Source organism: Typopeltis vanoorti, chromosome 22 (genome assembly GCF_054136105.1).
Source record: "Typopeltis vanoorti isolate ZY-2024b chromosome 22, IOZ_Tvanoo_1.0, whole genome shotgun sequence".
NCBI classification, from domain to species: domain Eukaryota; kingdom Metazoa; phylum Arthropoda; class Arachnida; order Uropygi; family Thelyphonidae; genus Typopeltis; species Typopeltis vanoorti.
In genome coordinates, this window is record NC_143570.1 from 91,055,774 (window position 1) to 91,077,617 (window position 21,844).

At 34.6% G+C, this 21,844-nt stretch overlaps 1 protein-coding gene across 2 annotated transcripts in view; it reads right to left on the reverse strand.

Moving 5' to 3' along the window:
- LOC150094564 (glucocorticoid-induced transcript 1 protein-like) overlaps window positions 1-21,844 on the reverse strand; it is a 380,983-nt gene that overhangs the window by 204,873 nt on the left and 154,266 nt on the right. For both annotated transcript variants that reach the window (XM_090411946.1, XM_090411945.1), the window contains exon 3: window positions 326-489. In XM_090411946.1, the coding sequence (XP_090268072.1) occupies window positions 326-489 (164 nt within the window). The remainder of the gene's footprint in view (window positions 1-325; window positions 490-21,844) is intronic.

A 21,844-nucleotide genomic window follows, 5' to 3' on the forward strand; every position in this document is an offset into this window, starting at 1 on the left:
GAATTTGATGATGATGAAAATATACCATATTAATATTTTAATTAATATCCATATTTGTGAATAAAATAATTTACTGGTTTCAATTCAATACCAATGTATAAATATAGTTGCCACATGGCTCTTGAAGCATACAAACAGCACAAGATATTCTTCATGCAGTTATTTGTGCCTAACTTAAACAAAATTATCTCAATTTCTCATAGAAGTTAAGTGAATCTAGAGTTTAATTTATATAATGCAATATTTAAAATAACTTTTTTTTTTTTTTTTTTTTAATAAGCAACTGTCCACTGGCACAGAAAAGAATATCTTAAACGAAACCTACCTGTGTAGCTCTGTCCATCATCAGACGTCCACAATAACTAAAGCATAAGGCATCCTGATGCCACTGGCCAGTCAAATATATTGCATCTAGTGATGCTGTTCTCCTGATAATAGGAGTTGAAGTAATGTTTCTAATATTAAGAGTCTTTGACTTTTCTGCTGACACTACATAAAATTCATAGAAATACAATATTTATTTAGAATAGGTAAAGTGTGTGTATGTATATATATATATATATGTAAATAAATTTTTTTTTTTTTTTACTCACCTTTACAATGCATTGCCCTGGTGTTGCACCACCTTTAGACTTGAACTACATTCAGACGCAAACTTAACTGTTTGCTTACTTGGGATTAGGAGTAAAATAACCAAGTTTATAAAATTACTTGGTAACCCTAATATATATATATATATATAATATAAATATTTAAATACAGAGTATTTTTAAAATATATCCAGATTAATATGATTGTGAAAGATATGCATCGTTCTGAGCTTAATGCCTTCAAATCTAGCATATTCTGCAGGAAGACACTTTCTCTATAGTTTCTGTTAATGCCAGAGTCATTTATAAAATATTTTGGCTGAGTGGTTAGCGTATCCACTCTCCAGCCAAAAGGCTACAGGTTCGAGTCCTGTGGACATGGATGTTTGTGATTGTCTTCCATCTTCATACATTGATTTATGTAAGTGCATAAATACTCTCCCAAGATGAAATGGGTCATCATGAGACAAGTATACCAAACCCTCCTACAATAGGAGAAGCCTTTAACCAAGAGCAGGGAATATATACACTTGGGGGTGGGGGGGAGGAAGAACTGGCAAAACCTGGTATTCTGTAGTAAACATAATGGGGACTCAAATAAATGCTTCATATGATCATCTTTAGTTAAAACCGAGTAGCATATCCTATGGAAATTCCAACCCCATTTGCTATCTCGCATTCAGTTATTCACTCATACTAAACTATGTAATTTTTTCCAGTTTCATCATTTCTCAAGATCATTGATCACTTCTGACTGGGTTCTTCTCTCATGAAATCTAAGGAACTGCTCAAGACATTTGTATCCCACAGCAACACAACATTTACATATATTTTCAGTAAATCAAGTTCACAAGCCTGACAGATACTCTAGTTAGTTACTTATCTAGTCACAATAATGTGAGAAATGGGGACATGTGCAATATAAAAGAGCGATTCATTTTACCTAAAAATACTAATATAGCTGTGATAACTGAAACAAAAAAGAAATTAAAGGGAACAAAAGATTATAGATGTTTTACTATGCTATATAGTGGAGTGGACCAATATCAGTTTCTAGTAGTACAGCCCTTTTAATCGATAATAAATGGAAAAATAGAATACAAAAGTACAATTTTGTAAATGATTGGATTATAACAGTTAAATTAAAAACAAAACTAGAAGCTACTTAAATATCATAGGAATATATTCCCCTGAAGAAGGTAGGAAAGAGGATTCTGAACAGTTTAAACTACAAAATCAGTTCAATAAATGTAATAAATATGACTACTAAATGAATGACTAAATAACAAAAATGACTAGAAAGTCTCTAATAAAGATCATCCATAAACCACCTTTTTAAGTACTTAGAAAGAAAAACAAAATATTAAAAAGAAAAACATTAAAAATCTGGAACACAGATATAGAAAATGCAATAAAAGAAAAACAAATGGCATACAAATCACTAATTCAAAAAAAAAAAAAAAAGGAAACAGGAATACAAAAACAAAAGAAATAGAACTAAACCCATACTACAGAAAGCTTACCAAGATTCTTGGGATAGATTTATTAATAAAATAGAAGACATACATGGAAGACGAGACATAGCCTTCAAAATATTAAGGAAATTAAATAATGAAGGAAGAGATACCTGACAAATCCAAATAATACAAGAGAAACAATGGATAGAATATTATAATAATTTTTGGTATGACCCAAATTTAATAACAGAAAATAATAATGAAAAAAATCAGTACTGATATAGAACCAATAAAATAAAAACTAAAAAAAGCAATCAAGGTATCTAAAAACAGAAAATCAATCAGTTTAGATGGCATAAATACAGAGCTTTGGAAATATGGCAGAGAATATTTACATCATATATTCTTAAAATTAATAAATAACTGTTGAAGGAAATGTGCAGTTGCATCAGATTGATTAAAAGCTAAGGTATATCTATATTTAAGAAAGGAGACAAGATTGTGGAAATTACAAAGGAATAAATTTATTAAATACAGGTTACAAAATTTACAGTAAACCCTGAATAAAAGACAGAAATATTGAAAACAATTTACTCTCAGAAGAAAAAATGCTTCACACATGGAAGATTATATACAAACAATATTCATGTATTTAAACATATTTATGTATTGAAAAAAGATGAGAATTTAATTTAGAGAATTATGGCCTTTATAGATTAAAAGAAAGCTTTGGATAAAATACACAGAGAAAAACTATGAAATATAATAAAAACACAGGGATATCCATTACATTTGGTACAAGCTATAAAAAGTCTATATAAAGATACAAAAATACAGTTAGATAATAAATTAACAGAAGAGAATGAAATAAATCAGAGCGTTAGATAGGCATGTAGCTTATCTCCAACTCTGTTCAATATATATAATGATCAGATTATTAAAATATGGAAAACAACAATAAACTGGTTAACTGGATATTTTATCAAGATATCCAGTTGACCAGAAGAACTGTTGTCAATGCAATGTTGTATGCAGATGATCAGATTATATTACAAGAAAATTAAGATGACCTTCAAAAATCAGTTTATGAATTAAACAAAATAAGCCAACAATACAACTTAAAAATCTCACAATAATTATAGTTATAGTTAAAAATAGTTGTAGAAAATAAAATAATAGAACAATGAGAGTTTAATTATTTAGACTGTATAATAACATATCTAAAAGATAAAGATATATATATATATATATAAAATTTCAGCAAATATGTGGAACAATTAAAAGGAGGCAGAATAAAAAAAAACAAGATGAGAAACAACAAAAATTTTATAAAGTAATACCCACTCCCATTCTACTATATGGTTCAGAAACATGGACTGTTAAAAAGAAAGATTAAATTAAAATACAAGCTGCAGAGATGAAATTTTTATGAGCAATAAAAATCACAAAATTGGATCATATAAGAAATGAAGAAGTAGATATTTATTATGATAATTATTATTTGGTCCTTTTCACTGAAATTGAAACATAATATTGGATTTATTGGACCATGGTTTTGATAAACATTTATACATAATCGTCGACTAGCTTATAGCTTCGCCAGCTGTGTCTGTCAAGACGAGAAAGGTTATACTAATATTAAATGCAAAAACAAAAGAATGCAGTAATGACTTAAAAACAGTTAAACAAATTGGAGAGCACGTGTGACATCAAATGCATAACGTGTGAAGACTTAGTCACTGTTATTAAGTTGCATTTTATAATTTTTCGTGTAATTTAATTCTGCTAAACTTAATGAATTTAATAGGTTTTTCCAAATGTCTTTTAATATTATTCCCTGGTTTCTATTGAGGTTATTTCCTGTCCGTAGGACTACTGCAGCTTCTTTAAAGGTTCTACATCTGTAATCCACTTCGATATATGGCATGGAGCTGTTGTCCCAATCTATTGCATGGTTTGAAGTTGAGAAATGATGTGCTAATCCTGAGGTGTCTGTTCTATTATTATTCACATCTCCAAATGTTCCTTCTTTCGGATTTCTAGGCTTCATGAAGTTTGGTCGATGTAAGTCAGTCCACACATACATGGTATGTTGCAAACACCTGCATATTTCTAGAAAGCGACACTATCCTTAGGGGATCTTAATAAATTGTCATGTAGTTATGGTAGGTTTAAAAACAACTCTGATGTTAAAAGGCTTCATAATTCTTGCTAAAAGACATTTGGAAAAACCTATTAAATTCATTAAGTTCAGCAGAATTAAATTACGTGAAAAATTATAAAACGGGACTTAATAACAATGACTAAGTCTTCATGCTTTATGCGTTTGATGTCACACGTGCTCTCCAATTTGTTTAACTGTTTTTAAGTCGTTACTGCATTCTTTTGTTTCTGCATTTAATATTAGTATCTTGATAAAGCCAGACAGACACAGCTGGCAAAACTAGTTGACGATTATGTATAAATGTTTATCAAAACCATGGTCCAATAAATCCAATATTATGTTTCAATTTCAGTGAAAAGGACCAAATAATAACTATAATGAACAGTCTAGATGGATATACAAAACACAAGGTACATTGTTTAGAAAAAGATAAATGCAAAAAGGCAAAATTGCTTAACCATCTCACTTTCCTAAAAATATGTAGACAGTATTCTGTCATCCCCAAGTTCCTAATTGTCAAAGAACATAAAATCAAAAAAAGCAAAACGCATTTATTACAAAACTTCTTTAGCCTTACTCGGAAAGAGGATCCAATATGTCAGATACGCATTAAACAGAATTGACCTTAAATGCCAGAACATTTTTGATGATATTTCCAATAGCAAAGACAACTCAACTTGGAATATAATTGACTGCATGATACACAATAGCTACAACAAAGCCTTTCAGTCTAGTAAAATATCTCAAATCAAAAAATTTGATGAACTCTATAGAAAAAAATACAACTCTTTAGACCAAGTCTCCTGGATGATAAAGTTGTTTTAAACCTTTCGGACTAGTCTTTCAAAACAAGAATCAGAAATTTTAAAAAAAGTTTTAACTTTTCTATTGCTCCTAATCACATCCCAAAAATATACTTCATATGTAATATTGAGGAAGGTCTTTCTCCACTCCCAGAGACAATAGCAAATGAAATATCAAAAGTACAATCATCCTCTCTACAGCAAAACCACGGAAACAGAATATTACACCCTCATAAAAGGAGGCAATTTTGAACTTAAAACGAAACAAAGACATTACTGCAATTAAGGCAGACAAAGGTAACTCCACAGTCATTATGAATACCAAAGATTATATTACAAAGATCGGGATTTTACAATCTGATCAGTCTGCATATCAAATATTAGAGAAAGATCCAACCATGAAAAATCACAATGAGACCAATCTTTTGATTCACAATATGAATAAATGTCCTCAAGATTTACAAAGAAAATTAAAATCTTTACATTCGTTAACACCATGCCTACATGGTGTACCTAAAGTACATAAATATGAGGTTCTGCTCCACCCGATCGTAGATGGCAGATACTCTCCTACGTACCTACTATCCAAACACCTCGCTAGCCTATTAAAAAAGAAGATAAGGAAATCAGCTTCATACATAAAGAATTCTCAACACTTCGTTGAAAAACTTAAAAACATTAATATAACAAATACAGGCATACCGGCAAGTCTGGATGTGGTCTCTTTGTTCACAAACGTACCAGTTGAAGAAGTCATTGAGATTATAAAAGATCTCTTTCCAAATGATATTATGCAGCTCTTCCGCCACTGCCTCAAGTCCAACCACTTTAAAGTAAACAACGTAGTATATCAACAACTAGAAGGCTGAGCCATGGGCAGTCCCCTGTCACCACCATGTGCAGATCTGTTCATGGAAAAATTAGAAAATGAATCCTACCAAAAATAAATCCAAAACCATCAGTCTGGTGGAGATATGTGGACGATGTGTTCATTATCTGGAAAGACAAGGAAGATACCTAACATGGGTTCCTCCAAAAAATAAACTCTTGCCATCATAAAATTAAACTCACATTAGAATTGGAAAACAACCATCAATTACCCTTTTTATGTACTAGTTAAAAAAACAAGATAATGGACAAATCAAACTTACAATCTAATGGAGATTGTAAAATGGAGGAAAGTAAAATAGAGATACTGGACATTATCTCCATTTTACATCTAATCATCACTATGCACAGAAACTTAGCATCATACAAATGCTAAAAAACAGAGTTAAAAATATCATCACAGAAGAAAAAAACGTACATGCTGAACTGTCCCTTATATCAAAAACTCTATCACTTAATGGTTATCTTCAAAATATAATTAATAAAATTCTCTATAGAAACAACCTCTGGCGACACAGTACATATCATCCATCATAATACCCTATGCAGGCTCAGTCTCCACCAAAATAGCAAGAATTATGAAGCCTTTTAACATCAGAGTTGTTTTTAAACCTACTCTAACTACACGACAGTTATTAAGATCCCCTAAGGATAGCGTCACTTTCTACAAATATGCAAGTGTTTGCAGCATACCATGTACGTGTGGACTGACTTACAACGGCCAAACTTCACGAAGCCTAGAAATCCGAAATAAGGAACATGCCGGAGATGTCAATAATAATAGAACAGACACCTCAGGGTTAGCACATCATTTCTCAACTTTAAACCATTCAATAGATTAGGACAACAGCTCCATGCTATATATCGAAGAGGATTACAGATGTAGAACCTTTAAAGAAGCTGCAGTAGTCCTACGGACAGGAAATAACCTCAATAGAAACCAGGGAATAATATTAAAAGACATTTGGAAAAACCTATTAAATTCATTAAGTTTAGCAGAATTAAATTACACGAAAAATTATAAAACGCAACATAATAACAATGACTAAGTCTTCACACGTTATGCGTTCGATGTCACACGTGCTCTACAATTTGTTTACCTGTTTTAAGTCGTTACTGCATTCTTTTGTTTTTGCATTTAATATTAGTATAACCTTTCTCGTCTTGATAAAGCCGGACAGACACAGCTAGCAAAACTAGTCAACGATTATGTATAAATGTTTATCAAAACCATGGTCCAATAAATCCAATATTATGTTTCAATTTCGAAGTAGATATTTATAACATAAATGAAAAGATCAAGGAATATAGAGAGAGAGAAATAGAAAGAACATTTAGGATGGAAAGATATCAGCTACTAAAAGAAGTCGATAGATATAGGCCAAAAGGAGGGAGTAAGACCAGCAGCAAGATGGAAAGACCACTGAAGCCAGAACAGGCAAATGTCTAATCCTTGAAGAGAAGAAGAAGAATCATTTTTCCCCATAATTCATGAAGGTTAACAAAAGCTGTATTTCTTTATGCTACAAAAAAGTGAAGCATTGGAAAAACCTATTAAATTCATTAAGTTTAGCAGAATTAAATTACACGAAAAATTATAAAACGCAACATAATAACAATGACTAAGTCTTCACACGTTATGCGTTCGATGTCACACGTGCTCTACAATTTGTTTACCTGTTTTAAGTCGTTACTCTAAGAACTACTTCATATTTGAGAACTTCAACTAAGAAGGGACATATGTGAAAGTGTAACGCATGTGATTATTATTAACCAAGAGGGCTACTACTTGAGTAGTGCTGTGGCATGAGAAACTGTGCAGTAGACAAATGAAGAATGCATGGGAAGCAGTCCAAAGGTGTCCTGAAAGACACAATATCTGACATCTTCAAAATTTGAATAAATTGCAGAAGAAGAGTTAAACAGATGGATACCTTAAAGTAACAGCTGCAAAAAACAAAAAAAATTACAGATCCAATTATCATGAGAAGAGCTGAGGAGGCTCAGGAAAAACAAAGAGGAGACCAGAAAAGTATTAGTCCATTTTGAGGAAGGCAAAACTGCATTATGAGAGGTTAAAAATAAATAAATGATAAAATAGAATGAAATTTGACCAAATATTCTATGAACAATCAGAATGTTATTGCTAAAAGTGTCAGATGCATTAAAAAGAGCAGAGTTGCTTCTTCACTTGAATAAGTTCTGCGTTTCAGCCAGATCCATTAGCTGTATAGATGCAAAGAATTTAAAGAAGAACAGAGATAAGTTAGAAGTATTAAAACTATTGAAGAAATTTATACAAATAGGGAAGTCAAACTGTTTGAGATGGTGAAGGAATGTGTAACAGAGTTAATGAACCCCACATGCATGATTTCTAACAAACAGAAGGAGAACTAGACAATTCCAGTACACAAGGGTAGAGCTAGAAATAATGCAGTAAATTATAAACCAATCAGGATCTATGTGTGGTTTACAAAGTATTACAGGTAATGGAAAAGTATCAAACAAAAAAATGTGGGTAGAACGGCAGTAGAATCCTCAAAGAGGCAAGCATAGTTTTGTTGCAAGTAGATCTTGCTATTAACAGCAGAGCTGAATAAGGAGAAATGATATACCATGTTACTTCTGGATTTGACAAGATTATGATGAAGTGATTATTTTGCACATCCAAAAGGATAGGTATACAACATAAATATGTGACAGAGCATCTGAGTGACAATTATGAGATAGTAATGTAGCAATGTATGACGGTACTGAATCTAACAGTAAGGTAGTGTATTACAGAAGTCCATAATTGAGTCATAGTTTATCTTATATATATTAAAGATACTGGGAATGAGTCAATATCTAGTTATGTGATGATGCTGAGTTGGAGAGTGTAATAAGGTACACAGCTGATCCAAAATTATTATTATTAAGAGAGACTTCCAGAGAGTCAAAGTCATGAACCAGCTATCATACCTGTTCTTCAAATCAATCACACTACTTGCACACACAACATCCAATGGCAATCCATTCCAATCATACACCATTCTATGAGAGAAAAATCTAGCCCTCACCCCTTCTCCATAGCATTCATCCTTAGTCGTGTGTAGAGGCTTAAGTGCTGTGAGGACATCGTATTGGAGGCTAACATGATGTCCTCACAGCACTAACATACTATCTATAGTATGTAAGTACTGTGTGTGTGTGTGTGTGGGTTACTCAATTGCATCATAGGTGCCTTCACACAAACTCACCTGATTTCACCCTAATTGCTTAAGTTTTCCTGAATTTGTGCTTCAGGAAAACATGCGCGGTGAACAAAGCTCTCTCTAGACACCTAACACCAAAACCATTTAGACATAGTCCATCAGCATTTATAAATCCTTCATTTCATCAAACACAGACCACAGATCCACAAATCCTGCATCATTCCTTCTGTACAAACCATGTATTGATTCATTAGCTATCAATGCCCTCCTCCTCAAGTTCTTCTCTATCATAGCTGGCAGGAAACTTAGCCTTAACCTTTTCGCTCTTCAGTTTTGCCTTTGCTAACAACTCCTTTACATCCTCCCTCATGGAATACTTCTTGCTTCTCAAATCATTTGTGCCAACAAAGACAATCAGTTCCTTCCTCTTACCTTTTTGCATCTGGATGGTGTGACTAATATTGTGAATTTTTGCACCAGGGAAACATTATTTTGTCACACTTTCATTAAGTACTCTCCTGATCATTGAGTCAACATAAATAATTTTCTCCTTAATTTGTTTATCATTTTTTGTTCACTCAGTCTTTATTGCTACTTCAGACTCGCTTATTCTTTCTCTTCTCTACCCTGCTAATTTCTTGCCACTTCTGCAATTTTTCAATTTTGTGCTTCATCCTATGAAGAATACCATTCAAGCATGCTATTTCTTTATCTCCATTTCATTCTCCTCTATTTTCATGGCCCACACATCTGACATTAATTCCTATAGTTTCCATCCTACCCTCAACATTGTCCACTGTACTAATATTTGCTATGTTCTGGTCACCTAATAGGCACACACTTTTGAAACATTTACTAGAATCTCACTCCAGTTTCAATTTCCTTTAATTTTCTTGACAAATACAATTCACACACACTGTACTGCACAAAATCCTGCAAATTCAAATTGCCGAGAATATGATCTTTGCCATCATTGTTGCACCATGCTGACTATATTGTATTATTAAAAAAAAAGAGAGAGAGATTTACTTACAAACTAATAAATAACAGTCAACGACACTTTCGTTTAAAACAAAAATTACAATAATTAGCCTAATATTATCGAATAAAATAGGAAAACCGTTACTTATCCTTCCAGAGAGCTAATAACCCTCTGCACACACAATACGCCAGCTAACATTATTTTTGGGAGGTTTGGATTTACTTAGAATATTAGCCACATCTAACTGAATGTTGTTAGCCACTGTGGATGCAAGTTCATAGATACGGTCTACATTGGCCAACACTTTATAAAATTTGTACTTGTTTCTGGTGCGATGGCAAGATTATGCCCACGATTAAGTGCACTGACTGCCTTTTCTGAGTGTTTGTGATAATAGATTTACTACTATGCATTCTTGTCGTAGCTGTAGTCAAGAACCCGTTCATCAGTGATGCACTGCAGATTTTTTCAGATGGCAATTTTTAACCTTTTCACCTTCTTTACTAGCAGCATTTTCAGAGATGGAGATTAGAAGTGACCACAGTTCTGGATTGAGTATTTCCAAAAGATCTTGTAATACGGTGATAGCAGTATTGAATTCTGACAACTGGACGCGAGTGCTGCCATTCGTAAATTAGTGCTATGCTTGCCTGCATATAAATATGGTTAGCTTTTACAGAATTAATCTGCTATCAAAATCTTAGTCGAGAATAGTACTTGCATCCAGACACCTCTTAAGGAAGGTCAGTTTTTTGAGTTGTCTTATAATTTTAGTTTCCACTTACAGCAATAACACTTATATCCGAGATCATCTGCATATCAAGTCAGATGTGGCAGACCATGCTCTGGATACTCCTTCACATAGGATGGGATAGAAAAAACATCTATATTACATAGAAATTGTTACAGGTCTGAGAAGGTCTTAGAATCGTCAGATTTATGCTTTGAAGCATTCTCTGAACCTCAACAAGCATTTACTTTACCAAAGATCTGAAAGACTGCCATTTTAAGACCTAATAGCCAGACTCGGGTGTTAAGGAAGGGGTGCTTAAGGGTCAAAGCTGTATAACTGAGAGGAGACCTCCACATAGCATTTAAAGGAATGCGAAGAACCGACCAGGGTTTTGACCTAATGTCCAATCCTCGACTTCTCATGGTGCACCCTGTTGGGTATCTACTTGGATACTGAACGAACGAGGATGGGCTGGCAATTTGGGATTTAGCAGACCAAATTGTATTCTTATTCGTTAAACCAAAATAAAAAATGATAGTACAACATGACAAAATTTTGCCGACTGGGGCGTCTCCCGGTTAAACAAGGCCCTCGTTGTTTTCGCCAGATAACCAGGGCGAACAGTGAAGAGTAAGCTACTGGAACAAATCTGAAAACACACCCCAACTCAACATCACAAGCGTTAAAGATCAGTACTATCAACATAAGAAGCCTGAATGGCAAAGAAATGGAGCTAGCTGGGGAATTAGATAAGTACCAGATCGACATGATAGGGGTGACTGAAACAAAAAAGACAAAAACTGGTGAGATCTTTATGAGCAATAAATACAAAATGTTATATTCAGGCAATCACAATCAAGGAAAAGAAGGAGTAGCCATAGTATTCAACACAAAATATGAAGCTAATCTTCTTGAATGGCAGTCAGTCTCAAGAGAGTAATGTGGGCAAATATGAGAATGGGGAACTAGACAACGAGACTTATTTGTGCCTATGGTCCCACAGAAGGTTCTACTAAGGTAGAAGTGGAGGAATTTTTTGAGGCTTTAGAAAAAGCAACTGACACAGTGAAAAAGGAAAAGCTGGTCCTTGTTGGGGATCTAAATAGCAGAGTAGGAAATGAATGTGAGACATACAAAAATATTTTGGGAAAATTTGGAGAAAAGAACAAAGCTAATAATAATGGCAAATATCTGTTTTTTTTTTCTGCTCAGGACATGGACTGGTTATTACTAACACCATGTTCCAATATAAAAATGTGCACAAATTCACATGGAGGGAAGAGGCAAGGAATAAGAAAAGTTTCATTGACTATGTTATTGTTGATAGTGATGTTTTCTCCCTGGTGCAGGACACCTGAGTGTACAGAGGATTTGAAATTGGAAGTGATCACTATTTAGTCTTGAGCAGGATAAAATTGAATTTCATATCAAAAAGAATGACATGTAAGAAAGTTTTAAAGTGAATAAAAGTTGAGCAGCTCACAAATGTGAACTGTAGACTGTGAAATATACAAACATAATTCAAGAAAAAATGCAAGAGTTTGAGAACAGGAATCAAACTTTGGAGATTCAGTGGCAAGCTCTGAAGAAAACATTGATTGATTCGTCTAGAGAGGCATGTGGTGAAGTTGTCTGCAAGTACAGAAAAATCAGAACTCCATGGTGGACACAGGAAGTTAAAGAGGCAGTGAAGGAAAAGAAGAAAGCATATCAAAAGTTCCTGGCAAATAAGTCAGCTTTTGCTCTTAGAGAATACAGAGACAAATGTAAGTAAGCTAAACAATGTGTAAAACTAGCTAAACAAAAGTCATGGGAGGACTTTGGCAAGAAAATAGAAAATAAATATCAAGAAGGTGGCAAAATATTCTGGAGGTTGTTGAAGAAGCTTAGGAATGGAGGAAAGAATGCTGTAAAAGGAGTTAGAGATGATAAAGGTGACATGAAAATGGGAGAAAAAGATATCCTTGAAGTATGGAGTAATTACTTCGAAAAACTAGTAAATGAAACAAGCAGTGATGACAGCACAGTGGTAAAAAACACTGACCAGGCATATGCAGTCAGGAATACATATCCATACTTGAAGTAGAAAAAGCCATCAAAGGCTTGAAATGCGGAAAGGCAGTAGGAGTATATGATATTCGACCAGAAATGCTTAAGTATGATGGTATAAAAGTCTTACAGTGGCTGCACTGAATAGTTCAGAAAGCCTGGACAGAGAACGAATTTCCGATGATTGGAGTAGAGCTCTTGTAGTACGAATATATGAAAAGGGAAATAAAACTGAATGTGAGAATTATAGAGGTATTTCCCTACTGAGTGTTCCTGGCAAGATCTATGCAAGTATACTTGAGAAACGGATGAGAAGAATTGTGGAAGAAAAGCTGGGTGAAGAACAAGCTGGATTCAGGCCAAATAGAAGCTGTCAGGATCAGATCTTCACTTTATGACAAATAGTCGAGAAAGCATGGGAATATAACAAAGATCTGTATTTAACTTTTGTTGATTTGGAAAAGGCATATGACAAGGTGCCAAGAGAAAAGCTATTCAATAAGCTACAGTTATATAGTGTCAATGGGGCATTATATCAAGCAATACTTAGTCTTTATTTGAGTTGTAAGTCAGCAGTTAGAATTGCAAGAAGTACAAAAATATGGTTCAATGTAAAATCCAGTGTGAGACAAAGATGTACATTATCCCCTCTGTTATTCATTATCTATATGGATCACATTATGAAGGAAAGTGGTATTAAACATGATATCAAAATTGGAGATGTTGATGTCAGCTCTTTGCTTTATATGAATGATGTTATACTTCTAAATAAATCTGCTACAAGTCTGCAAGATTCTCTGACTAAATTGAATAACTGTTATAATAGATATTGTATGAAGGTCAGCAATAAAAAGACAATGAAAATATCCAGAATCATTGAAAATGTCAACTGTGTTGTGAATGGAGAACATGTGGAACAAGTAAAACATTTCAGCTACTTAAGCACGATTTTTATTGAAGATGGTAAATTAAATATGGAAATAGACAATAGAATCAGCAAAGCTGGTATGGTGGGAAGTCAATCGAATAAATTCATATGGAATAAGAGAGAAATTAGTTGGAACACTAAATTAGCTGTATACAAGACAGTGTTCAAACCAGTTTTAACTTATAGATCTGAGAACTGGGTCAGAAGTAAAACACTTCAAAGACTAGAGACCGCAGATATGAGAGTCCTGAGAAAGATTATAGGCATGAACAGATGGCATCAATGGCAATATCATACTAAAAACAAGGATATTAGGAAAGAACTTGACATTGTCAGCATCCAGGAATGCATTAGCAGAGCTAATCTCAGGTGGTATGGTCACTTAAACAGAATGGGTGAAGAAAGATTAGCAAAACAAGTGTTCTCTGCTAGGTTGGCAGCAAAACGACCCAGAGGAAGACCAAGATATAGGTGGATTGATAAAGTACAAAGTGCCTTAGACAATATAGAAATATAAGATCTGATAATGTTGGAGTCTTGACAAGTAACAGACTGATTTGGAGGAAAATTGTGGATAGGAAGTTAGTAATGGTGTAATTTTTTCATGTAGTACTATCATATCCTGTACACCCCTTGAGGGTACATGGCAGGAATTTGATGATGATGATAATAGCCAGACATCTCTAAATTTGTAGTTATCTGATCCATAGAGGGTGCCATGTAAGAACATTAGTTATCAGTGCCAAGTTTAAATTGTTTCCACAATTACTTAGTTTTAGTATGATGTGCCTGCCACAGTTATCATTGTGCTCTGATGACAGGTAGAAGAAGACCTGTGAAATATTACGGAATTTAATAAATGTATATATATTTTTTCTCCTTGGCATTGTTTATACCGTTAAGCATTATTATGAATAATGAATGACACCTAAGTCTTTCTTTACGTATACCACCTATCTTTGAATCATCAAAAATAGCTATGTGTCGCATGCCATATCCTCCCCAATATCCTTAAGATACAGACTGAATAACAATGAACAAAGGACTGATCCTTGTGGTTACCTTAAATCTTGCAGACTCACATTCCTCATATACTACTTTTTGATATCTGTCAGTCAACCATCCTCTAATCCATGCCAATATTTTATAATCCAATCACATTCTCCAATTCATGCTGTATTCTATCAAAAGCGTTAGCAAAATCCAAAAGTATCATGATATATCCATTCCCCTCGTCTAACTCAACATCATTATAGAATGTGAGCAAGTTGTTCAAATATGACCTTCCCTTAGTAAACCCATGCTGTTCATTGTGACATGAAACTAAAGGTGACATGAAAATGGGAGAAAAAGATATCCTTGAAGTATGGAGTAATTACTTCGAAAAATTGCTAAATGAAACAAGCAATGATAGCACAGTGCTAAAAAACACTCAACAAGCATACAGTGAAGAATACATATCCTTAATTGAAGTAGAAAAAGCCACCAAAAAAAAGGCAGCAGGAGTAGATAATATTCGACCAGAAATGCTAAAGTAAGGTGGTATAAAAGTCATACAGTGGCTCCACTGCAAAATTCAGATGGCCTGGACAGAGGGACGAATTCCCGATGATTGGAGTAGAGCTCTCATAGTACCCATACATAAAAAGGGAAATAAAACTGAATGTGAGAATTACAGATGTATTTCCCTACCGAGTGTTCCTGGTAAGATTTATACAAGTATACTTGAGAAACGGTTGAGAAGAATTGGGGAAGAAAAGCTTGGTGAAGAACAAGCTGAATTCAGACCAAATAGAGGCTGTCAGAATCCGATCTTCACTTTATGACAAATATTTAAGAAATCATGGTAATATAACAAAGATCTGTATTTAAGTTTTGTCGATCTGTAAAAGGCAAATGACAAAGTGCCAAGAGAGAAGCTATTCAATACATCAGTGGTGCATTATATCAAGCAATACTTAGTCTTTATTTGATAAATTTAGTTTAATCCTTTATCCAAGTGCAAGCAAACAAAGTTTGCACCTGAAAATATCTTCAGGACTGAGTTAAGGTGGTGCAACACCAAGAACTCCGAGCAAAGGTGGACCAAGCTCTCATCACTCCTTGTCTCAGTATCTCCCATAATGCAAAACACATCTCCTTGCGGACATGTATACTGCTATGCATTAAGGGAAGGGCTACTACCCAGACCGGTTTCGACCTTTATTGAGGTCTCGTCAGTGGGAGGTAGACCGAAACGTGGAGATACTAAGGAAGAAGCAATAGGGGAGGTCACATTTACCAATACAAGTTGACAACAGCTGTACCACCTTATTATTGAATTACTCTGGATTTAGAGAAAGATGTTGGAAGTTTATTGTGCACTTGGTTAGACTATAATAAAATTAGTTTATCATAGTCTAAAGTTTATTATAGTCGAAACCCAGACTGGTTTCGACCTTTATCAAGGTGTATTTAAGTAAAGACCTCTCTAAAAATTAGACGATTCCGAAAGACCGCCCACCTCAGCGTTGTTCCACTCAGTGACAGGCTCACCCCGTCACCAAAAAGAACTTCTCAGCGTTGGCTCTATCCCAGTGGCAGGCTCACCCCACCACCAGAGAGAGCCATAATCTCAGCTATGTCTCTACTCAGAGACAGGCAAAAACCTACCCCAAACAGAGCATCTCATATATATATATATATATATATATATATATATATATATATCCAGCATGGGAGGCAGACCCAAACGTGGAGATACTAAGGCAGAAGCAATAGGAGAAGTAATATTTACCTATACAAGTTGCCACAGGAGTACCACTTTATTATTGAATTACTCCAGATTTAGAGAAAGATGTTGGAAGTTTATTTTGCACTTGGTTAGACTATAATAAATTTAGTTTAATCCTTTATCTAATGAGTGATGAGATCTTGGTCCACCTTTGCTCGGAGTTGCCTGGTGTTGCACCACCTTACCTCAGTCCTGAAGATATTTTCAGGTGCAAACTTTGTTTGCTTACATTTGGATAAAGGATTAAATTAAATTTATTATAGTCTAACCAAGTGCAAAATAAACTTCCAACATCTTTCTCTAAATCCAGAGTAATTCAATAATAAGGTGGTACACCTGTTGGCAACTTGTAAAGGTAAATATGACCTCTCCTATTGCTTCTGCCTTAGTATCTCCACGTTTGGGTCTGCCTCCCACTGACGAGACCTCAATAAATGGTCGAAACTGGTCTGGGTAATGGCCCTTCCCTTAATGCATAGCAGAATACATGTCCGCAAGGAGATGTTCTTTGCATTATGGGAGATACTGAGATAAGGAGTGATGAGAGCTTGGTCCACCTTTGCTCGGAGTTGCCTGGTGTTGCACCACCTCACCTCAATCCTGAAGATGAAGATATTTTCATGTGCAAACTTTATTTGCTTAGACTTGGATAAAGGATTAAACTAAATTTATTATAGTCTAACCAAGTGCAAAATAAACTTCCAAAGTCTATTTGAGTTGTAAGTCAGCAGTTAGAATTAAAGGAAGTACAGGAAGATGGTTTAATATTAAATCTGGTGTCAGACAAGGCTGTACATTATCCCCTCTGTTATTCATTATCTATATGGATCACATTATGAAGGAAATTGGTATTAAACCTGATATCAAAATTGGAGATGTTAATCTCAGCTCTTTGCTTTATGTGGATGATGTTATACTTTGAAATAAATCTGCTACAAGTCTGCAAGATTGACTAAATTGAATAACTATTGTAATATGGTATGGAATGACGGTCAGCACTGAAATGCAATAACAATGAAAATAGGCAGAAACATTAAAAATATCAACTGCATTGTGAATGGAGAACCTATTAGAACAAGTAAAACATTTCAGCTACTTAGGCACGATTTTTTGTGAAGATGGTAAATTTAATATGGAAATAGACAAGAGAATCAACAAAGCTGGTATGGCAGGAAATGAATTTAATAAATTCATATGGAATAAGAGAGAAATTAGTCTGAACACTAAATTAGCTGTATACAAAACAGTGTTCAAACAAAGTTTTAACTTATGGATCTGAGAGCTGGGTCAGAAGTAAAACACTTGACCACAGACTAGAGACTGCAGATATGAGAGTCCTGAGAAAGATTAGAGGCATGAACAGATGGCATTAATGGCAATATCATATTAAAAACGAGGATATTAGGAAAGAACTTGACATTGTCAGCATCCAGGAATGCATTAGCAGAGCTAATCTCAGGTGGTATGGTCACTTAAACAGAATGGGCAAGGAAAGATTAGCAAAACAAGTGTTCTCTGCCAGTTTGGCAGGAAAACGACCGAGAGAAAGACCAATAGATAGGTGGAATGATACGATACAATGTGCCTTAGATGATAGAAATATAAGATCTGATAATGTTGGAGTCTTGCCAAGTAACAGACTGATTTAGAAGAAAATTGTAGATAGGAAGTTAGTAATGATGTAAATTTTTCTTCATGTAGTATTATCATATCCTGTACACCTCTTGAGGGTACGTGGCAGGAATTTGATGATGATGATTAAGTAAGAACTCCATAAGATGATGTGGAAGGAATATCATGAGAATAAAAGTGAGAGGGGTTAGGAAATCTGTATATATAGTGCAGTGAAAAAAAAAAAAAAAAAAAAAAGCATTGTACAGAAAGCTAAGTTGGAGCATGAAAGTAAATGGACTGTGCAGACTAAAGGTACCCCAAAAGCATTTCACTGTTAGTGTATATAAAATAAAGAATGTGGACAAATAATTTCACTGAATGCAGGCTATATCAAAAGCAGATACAGTAGTTCAATGTTACATACACCAATGTTGATCTTGCATTTGCCAAGATCTATCTTGATAACTAAGAAATATGGAAGTGATTTTGGATCTTTACAAGACCTTGATATGACCACACCGGGCTACTGTGCACAGTAGCCCGGTTTGGAGGGGATAAAGAAGCTGTGGAAAGACCACAATCAGTTACAAAGATGATATCGGGATTATGGAATGTAGATTATGAGTATAGATTAAGAGTATGTGGAGTGCAGACACTCAGACAGGAGAAAGAATGGTGATATAATTTTCTTTTCAAAACAAAAAATTGAAAAATCATACTAACAGGTCCAATAAAGATAATGGTGAGTGATTCCTTGAATCATATGAGAAAGTAACTGATATTAAGAAAGAAGAAGACTGGTTTTTGTTGGACACTTAAACATTAGAGAGGGAAATGAAACAAGCTTATAGAAATATTATGAGAAAAATCTTAGAAAAAAAGGCATGACTAATAACATATTAAGTACCTGCTGGATTTCTAGCTTGTCTGAGAATTCAGAACTGTTATGAACAGGAGGTGAAAACAGCTGTGCTACTTCAAGTTCCCCACACAAATATTTGGCCAAACTACTCGTTATGCCTGACCTGTCAACAGCTTTGTGTTATTCTTATGATGTTCTATTACACAATGAAGCTTCATTATTGGTTGATCGGCCTTACTTTCTCTTTCCTAACAATTTCATGAAGTTTTTAGGTTTCACACTTGCGAAATTCGGATGTGTTAAAAAGTTGTTTTGGCAGAGAATTTTTAGATGTGAAAGTGTGCTCGAGTATATTTGAACTCAGCAAGGATGCCATTTTTAAACTGCTCAAGATAACTCAAGCTTAGGCAACGAAATGGTTATAAGATTTACAGATAAGTGCTCATTTGTCTCTTCCTATTTTTATTGTTTTGGTTTTACTGTGTTGCATCAGTCTATGCTGTTTTTATGCAGGCTTCCATCATAAATTTCGTTGAACTTCTCATCTGTAAACAATATGATATCTGCATATTTTATACTATTTCTCTCCCCTTCACAGATATCCCTTTTTATGGGAATGAACTTTCATCAGTTGCTAACAGTATGTATCAAATAAACAGTATGCAAAGACACTGTTGCATGATTTCTCAATTAAGTGATATTTCATAAGTTGGAACTACTCTAAATTTATTGTTGTAATGGTAGTTTATAGTAATTCAGTATAAAATTTTCTTAAATTTTTTTATTTTAACATTTCAAACAGGAGGGGTACTATAAAATGATCAAAGAAGGCTTTAATGCCAGACTTGTGGTAGTAAAGCAGCTCGGCATTTTACTTTCTTCCTTACTTTTAAAAGTAGAGATGGGAGGGGGAGTAGGAATCATTATTATTATTATTAACATCTGATCTCCATGGAGTCGGAGACTCATCGTGGGAGGTACACACTATTGCACACAATGCACATCCAATCATGCTTTAAACTGATTCAATGTGTCTACATTCACAACACACTTATGCAATGCATCCCACTCATCAACCACTCCTCTGCTCACACCCCCCTTATACAGTTTCCAGTGATGGCCTCATTCTACCCCCCCCCCATTCTATGAAAAATCTCTTCCATGTCAACCTGATATCAACCCCTGACTAGCTTATGTCTCAATCATATTCCCCCCCCCCCTTCCTCCTGGAATGGAAACGTAGTTTGCCATTTCGATAAAGGCTTGTTACCATGCTGTGAATGCCAAGTAAGTATAAAAGCTTATAGGCAATACAGGATAAGTGTTAATTCTGGATAATATGTTTTAAGCACAACTGGAGGAATACTATCCAGATTAAGGAGTTTATTAGCATCAGAACTATTGAGGATCTTTCTGATATCCTTCAGGAAAAAGATCAGTGCATGGTTTCAGATTTTTCAACTAAACTGAATTACTGTAATAAATAGGACATGAAAATCACCAACATAAGTGAAAACATAAATAGATGTCTTAGGAAGATAAATAAATTCCGTGTGATGATACTGCGTTTCCCCTTTTTAACGGGAGTTCATGGTACCATCTAGTCCCCCCAAATTTTATCCGGGCTCCGGAACCGGCATAAGCTGACGAATCAGACCTATACCTGGGTCAGTATTCCTGACTGTAATCCATGTCCTCAGATCGGTTTGCCTGTTTGCAAGATGAAAAACACCAGATAAACTGGGAGAAAAAACCCTGCTGTCCACGCCCAAGACCAGCTAACTTGGCTATGGCTGAGGAGGATCCTTAAGCTCCTCATGTCGTTGATGGGAATCAAACCTAGGACATATGGTTGTGAAGCGCAAAGACACTAGGCTAACCGTGCAGACGGTTCCTTTTCTTATCCACATAAATTTCTCTGTAGCAAGTAATTGCATCTTGCATCATTCTGCATACTTTGCTACATCTCTCTCTCTCTCTCCATTTCCTCAAACAGCTGAACTACTTTATAATAGAAGAAAATGCCTCTGCCAGTTTTTTTCTCTGTAAACGTTTGTGGAAACTTTGCATTCTCTTCTAGTTCTTTTTTTCCCCTCTTCAACTTTCTATGCTTCTAGCTCTTTAAGGACTCAGTTTGAAAATACTTCCACACTTTCCAACTAATGCTCTGCATTTTCATCGCAGACTAACTTTTTAGCTAACAGCACTATCTCTTCAGCAGTCTCGCGTCAACCTTTGTCGAATCCTGTGAACATATGAACATATATTTTCAGCAGCTTCTTCCAAATGCCATTCATACACTGCAAGACATTGTATGCAAGATTTTACACCCCTTACAAAAGTCTACGAGACAGTTCTCATCCTCGCTATCAGCAATATTCTGGACAGAAGTATTTCTTAAATAATATGCTTTGAAGTCATCAATAACATTTTGGAGCATTGGGTGCAAGAGTGATGTGCCATTCAGTGAACGTGTTAATAGGATAGCTGTAATAAGTACGAATAGTCGTAAGTCGATGACTGAATGTGCTTTATATACGCGATCACCTTCTAATTGGTGCATCAGTAATTTTAAAAACAACTGCAAACACAAGATTTTGTATCCCTTTGAATATAAACTGCAAAATAATATCTAAATTATTAGATAGTATGAAACAGACTTAAGACATTTATCTGACTAGATTTACTTAATATTGCACATCTTACGATATTGTGCACTTGAAATTGCTAATACTATTTACCTAGTGTTTCGTTATACTGTAGTTTAATTGCATGCATTCTCTTTTCAGTCTTTCTTCTGAATTTGA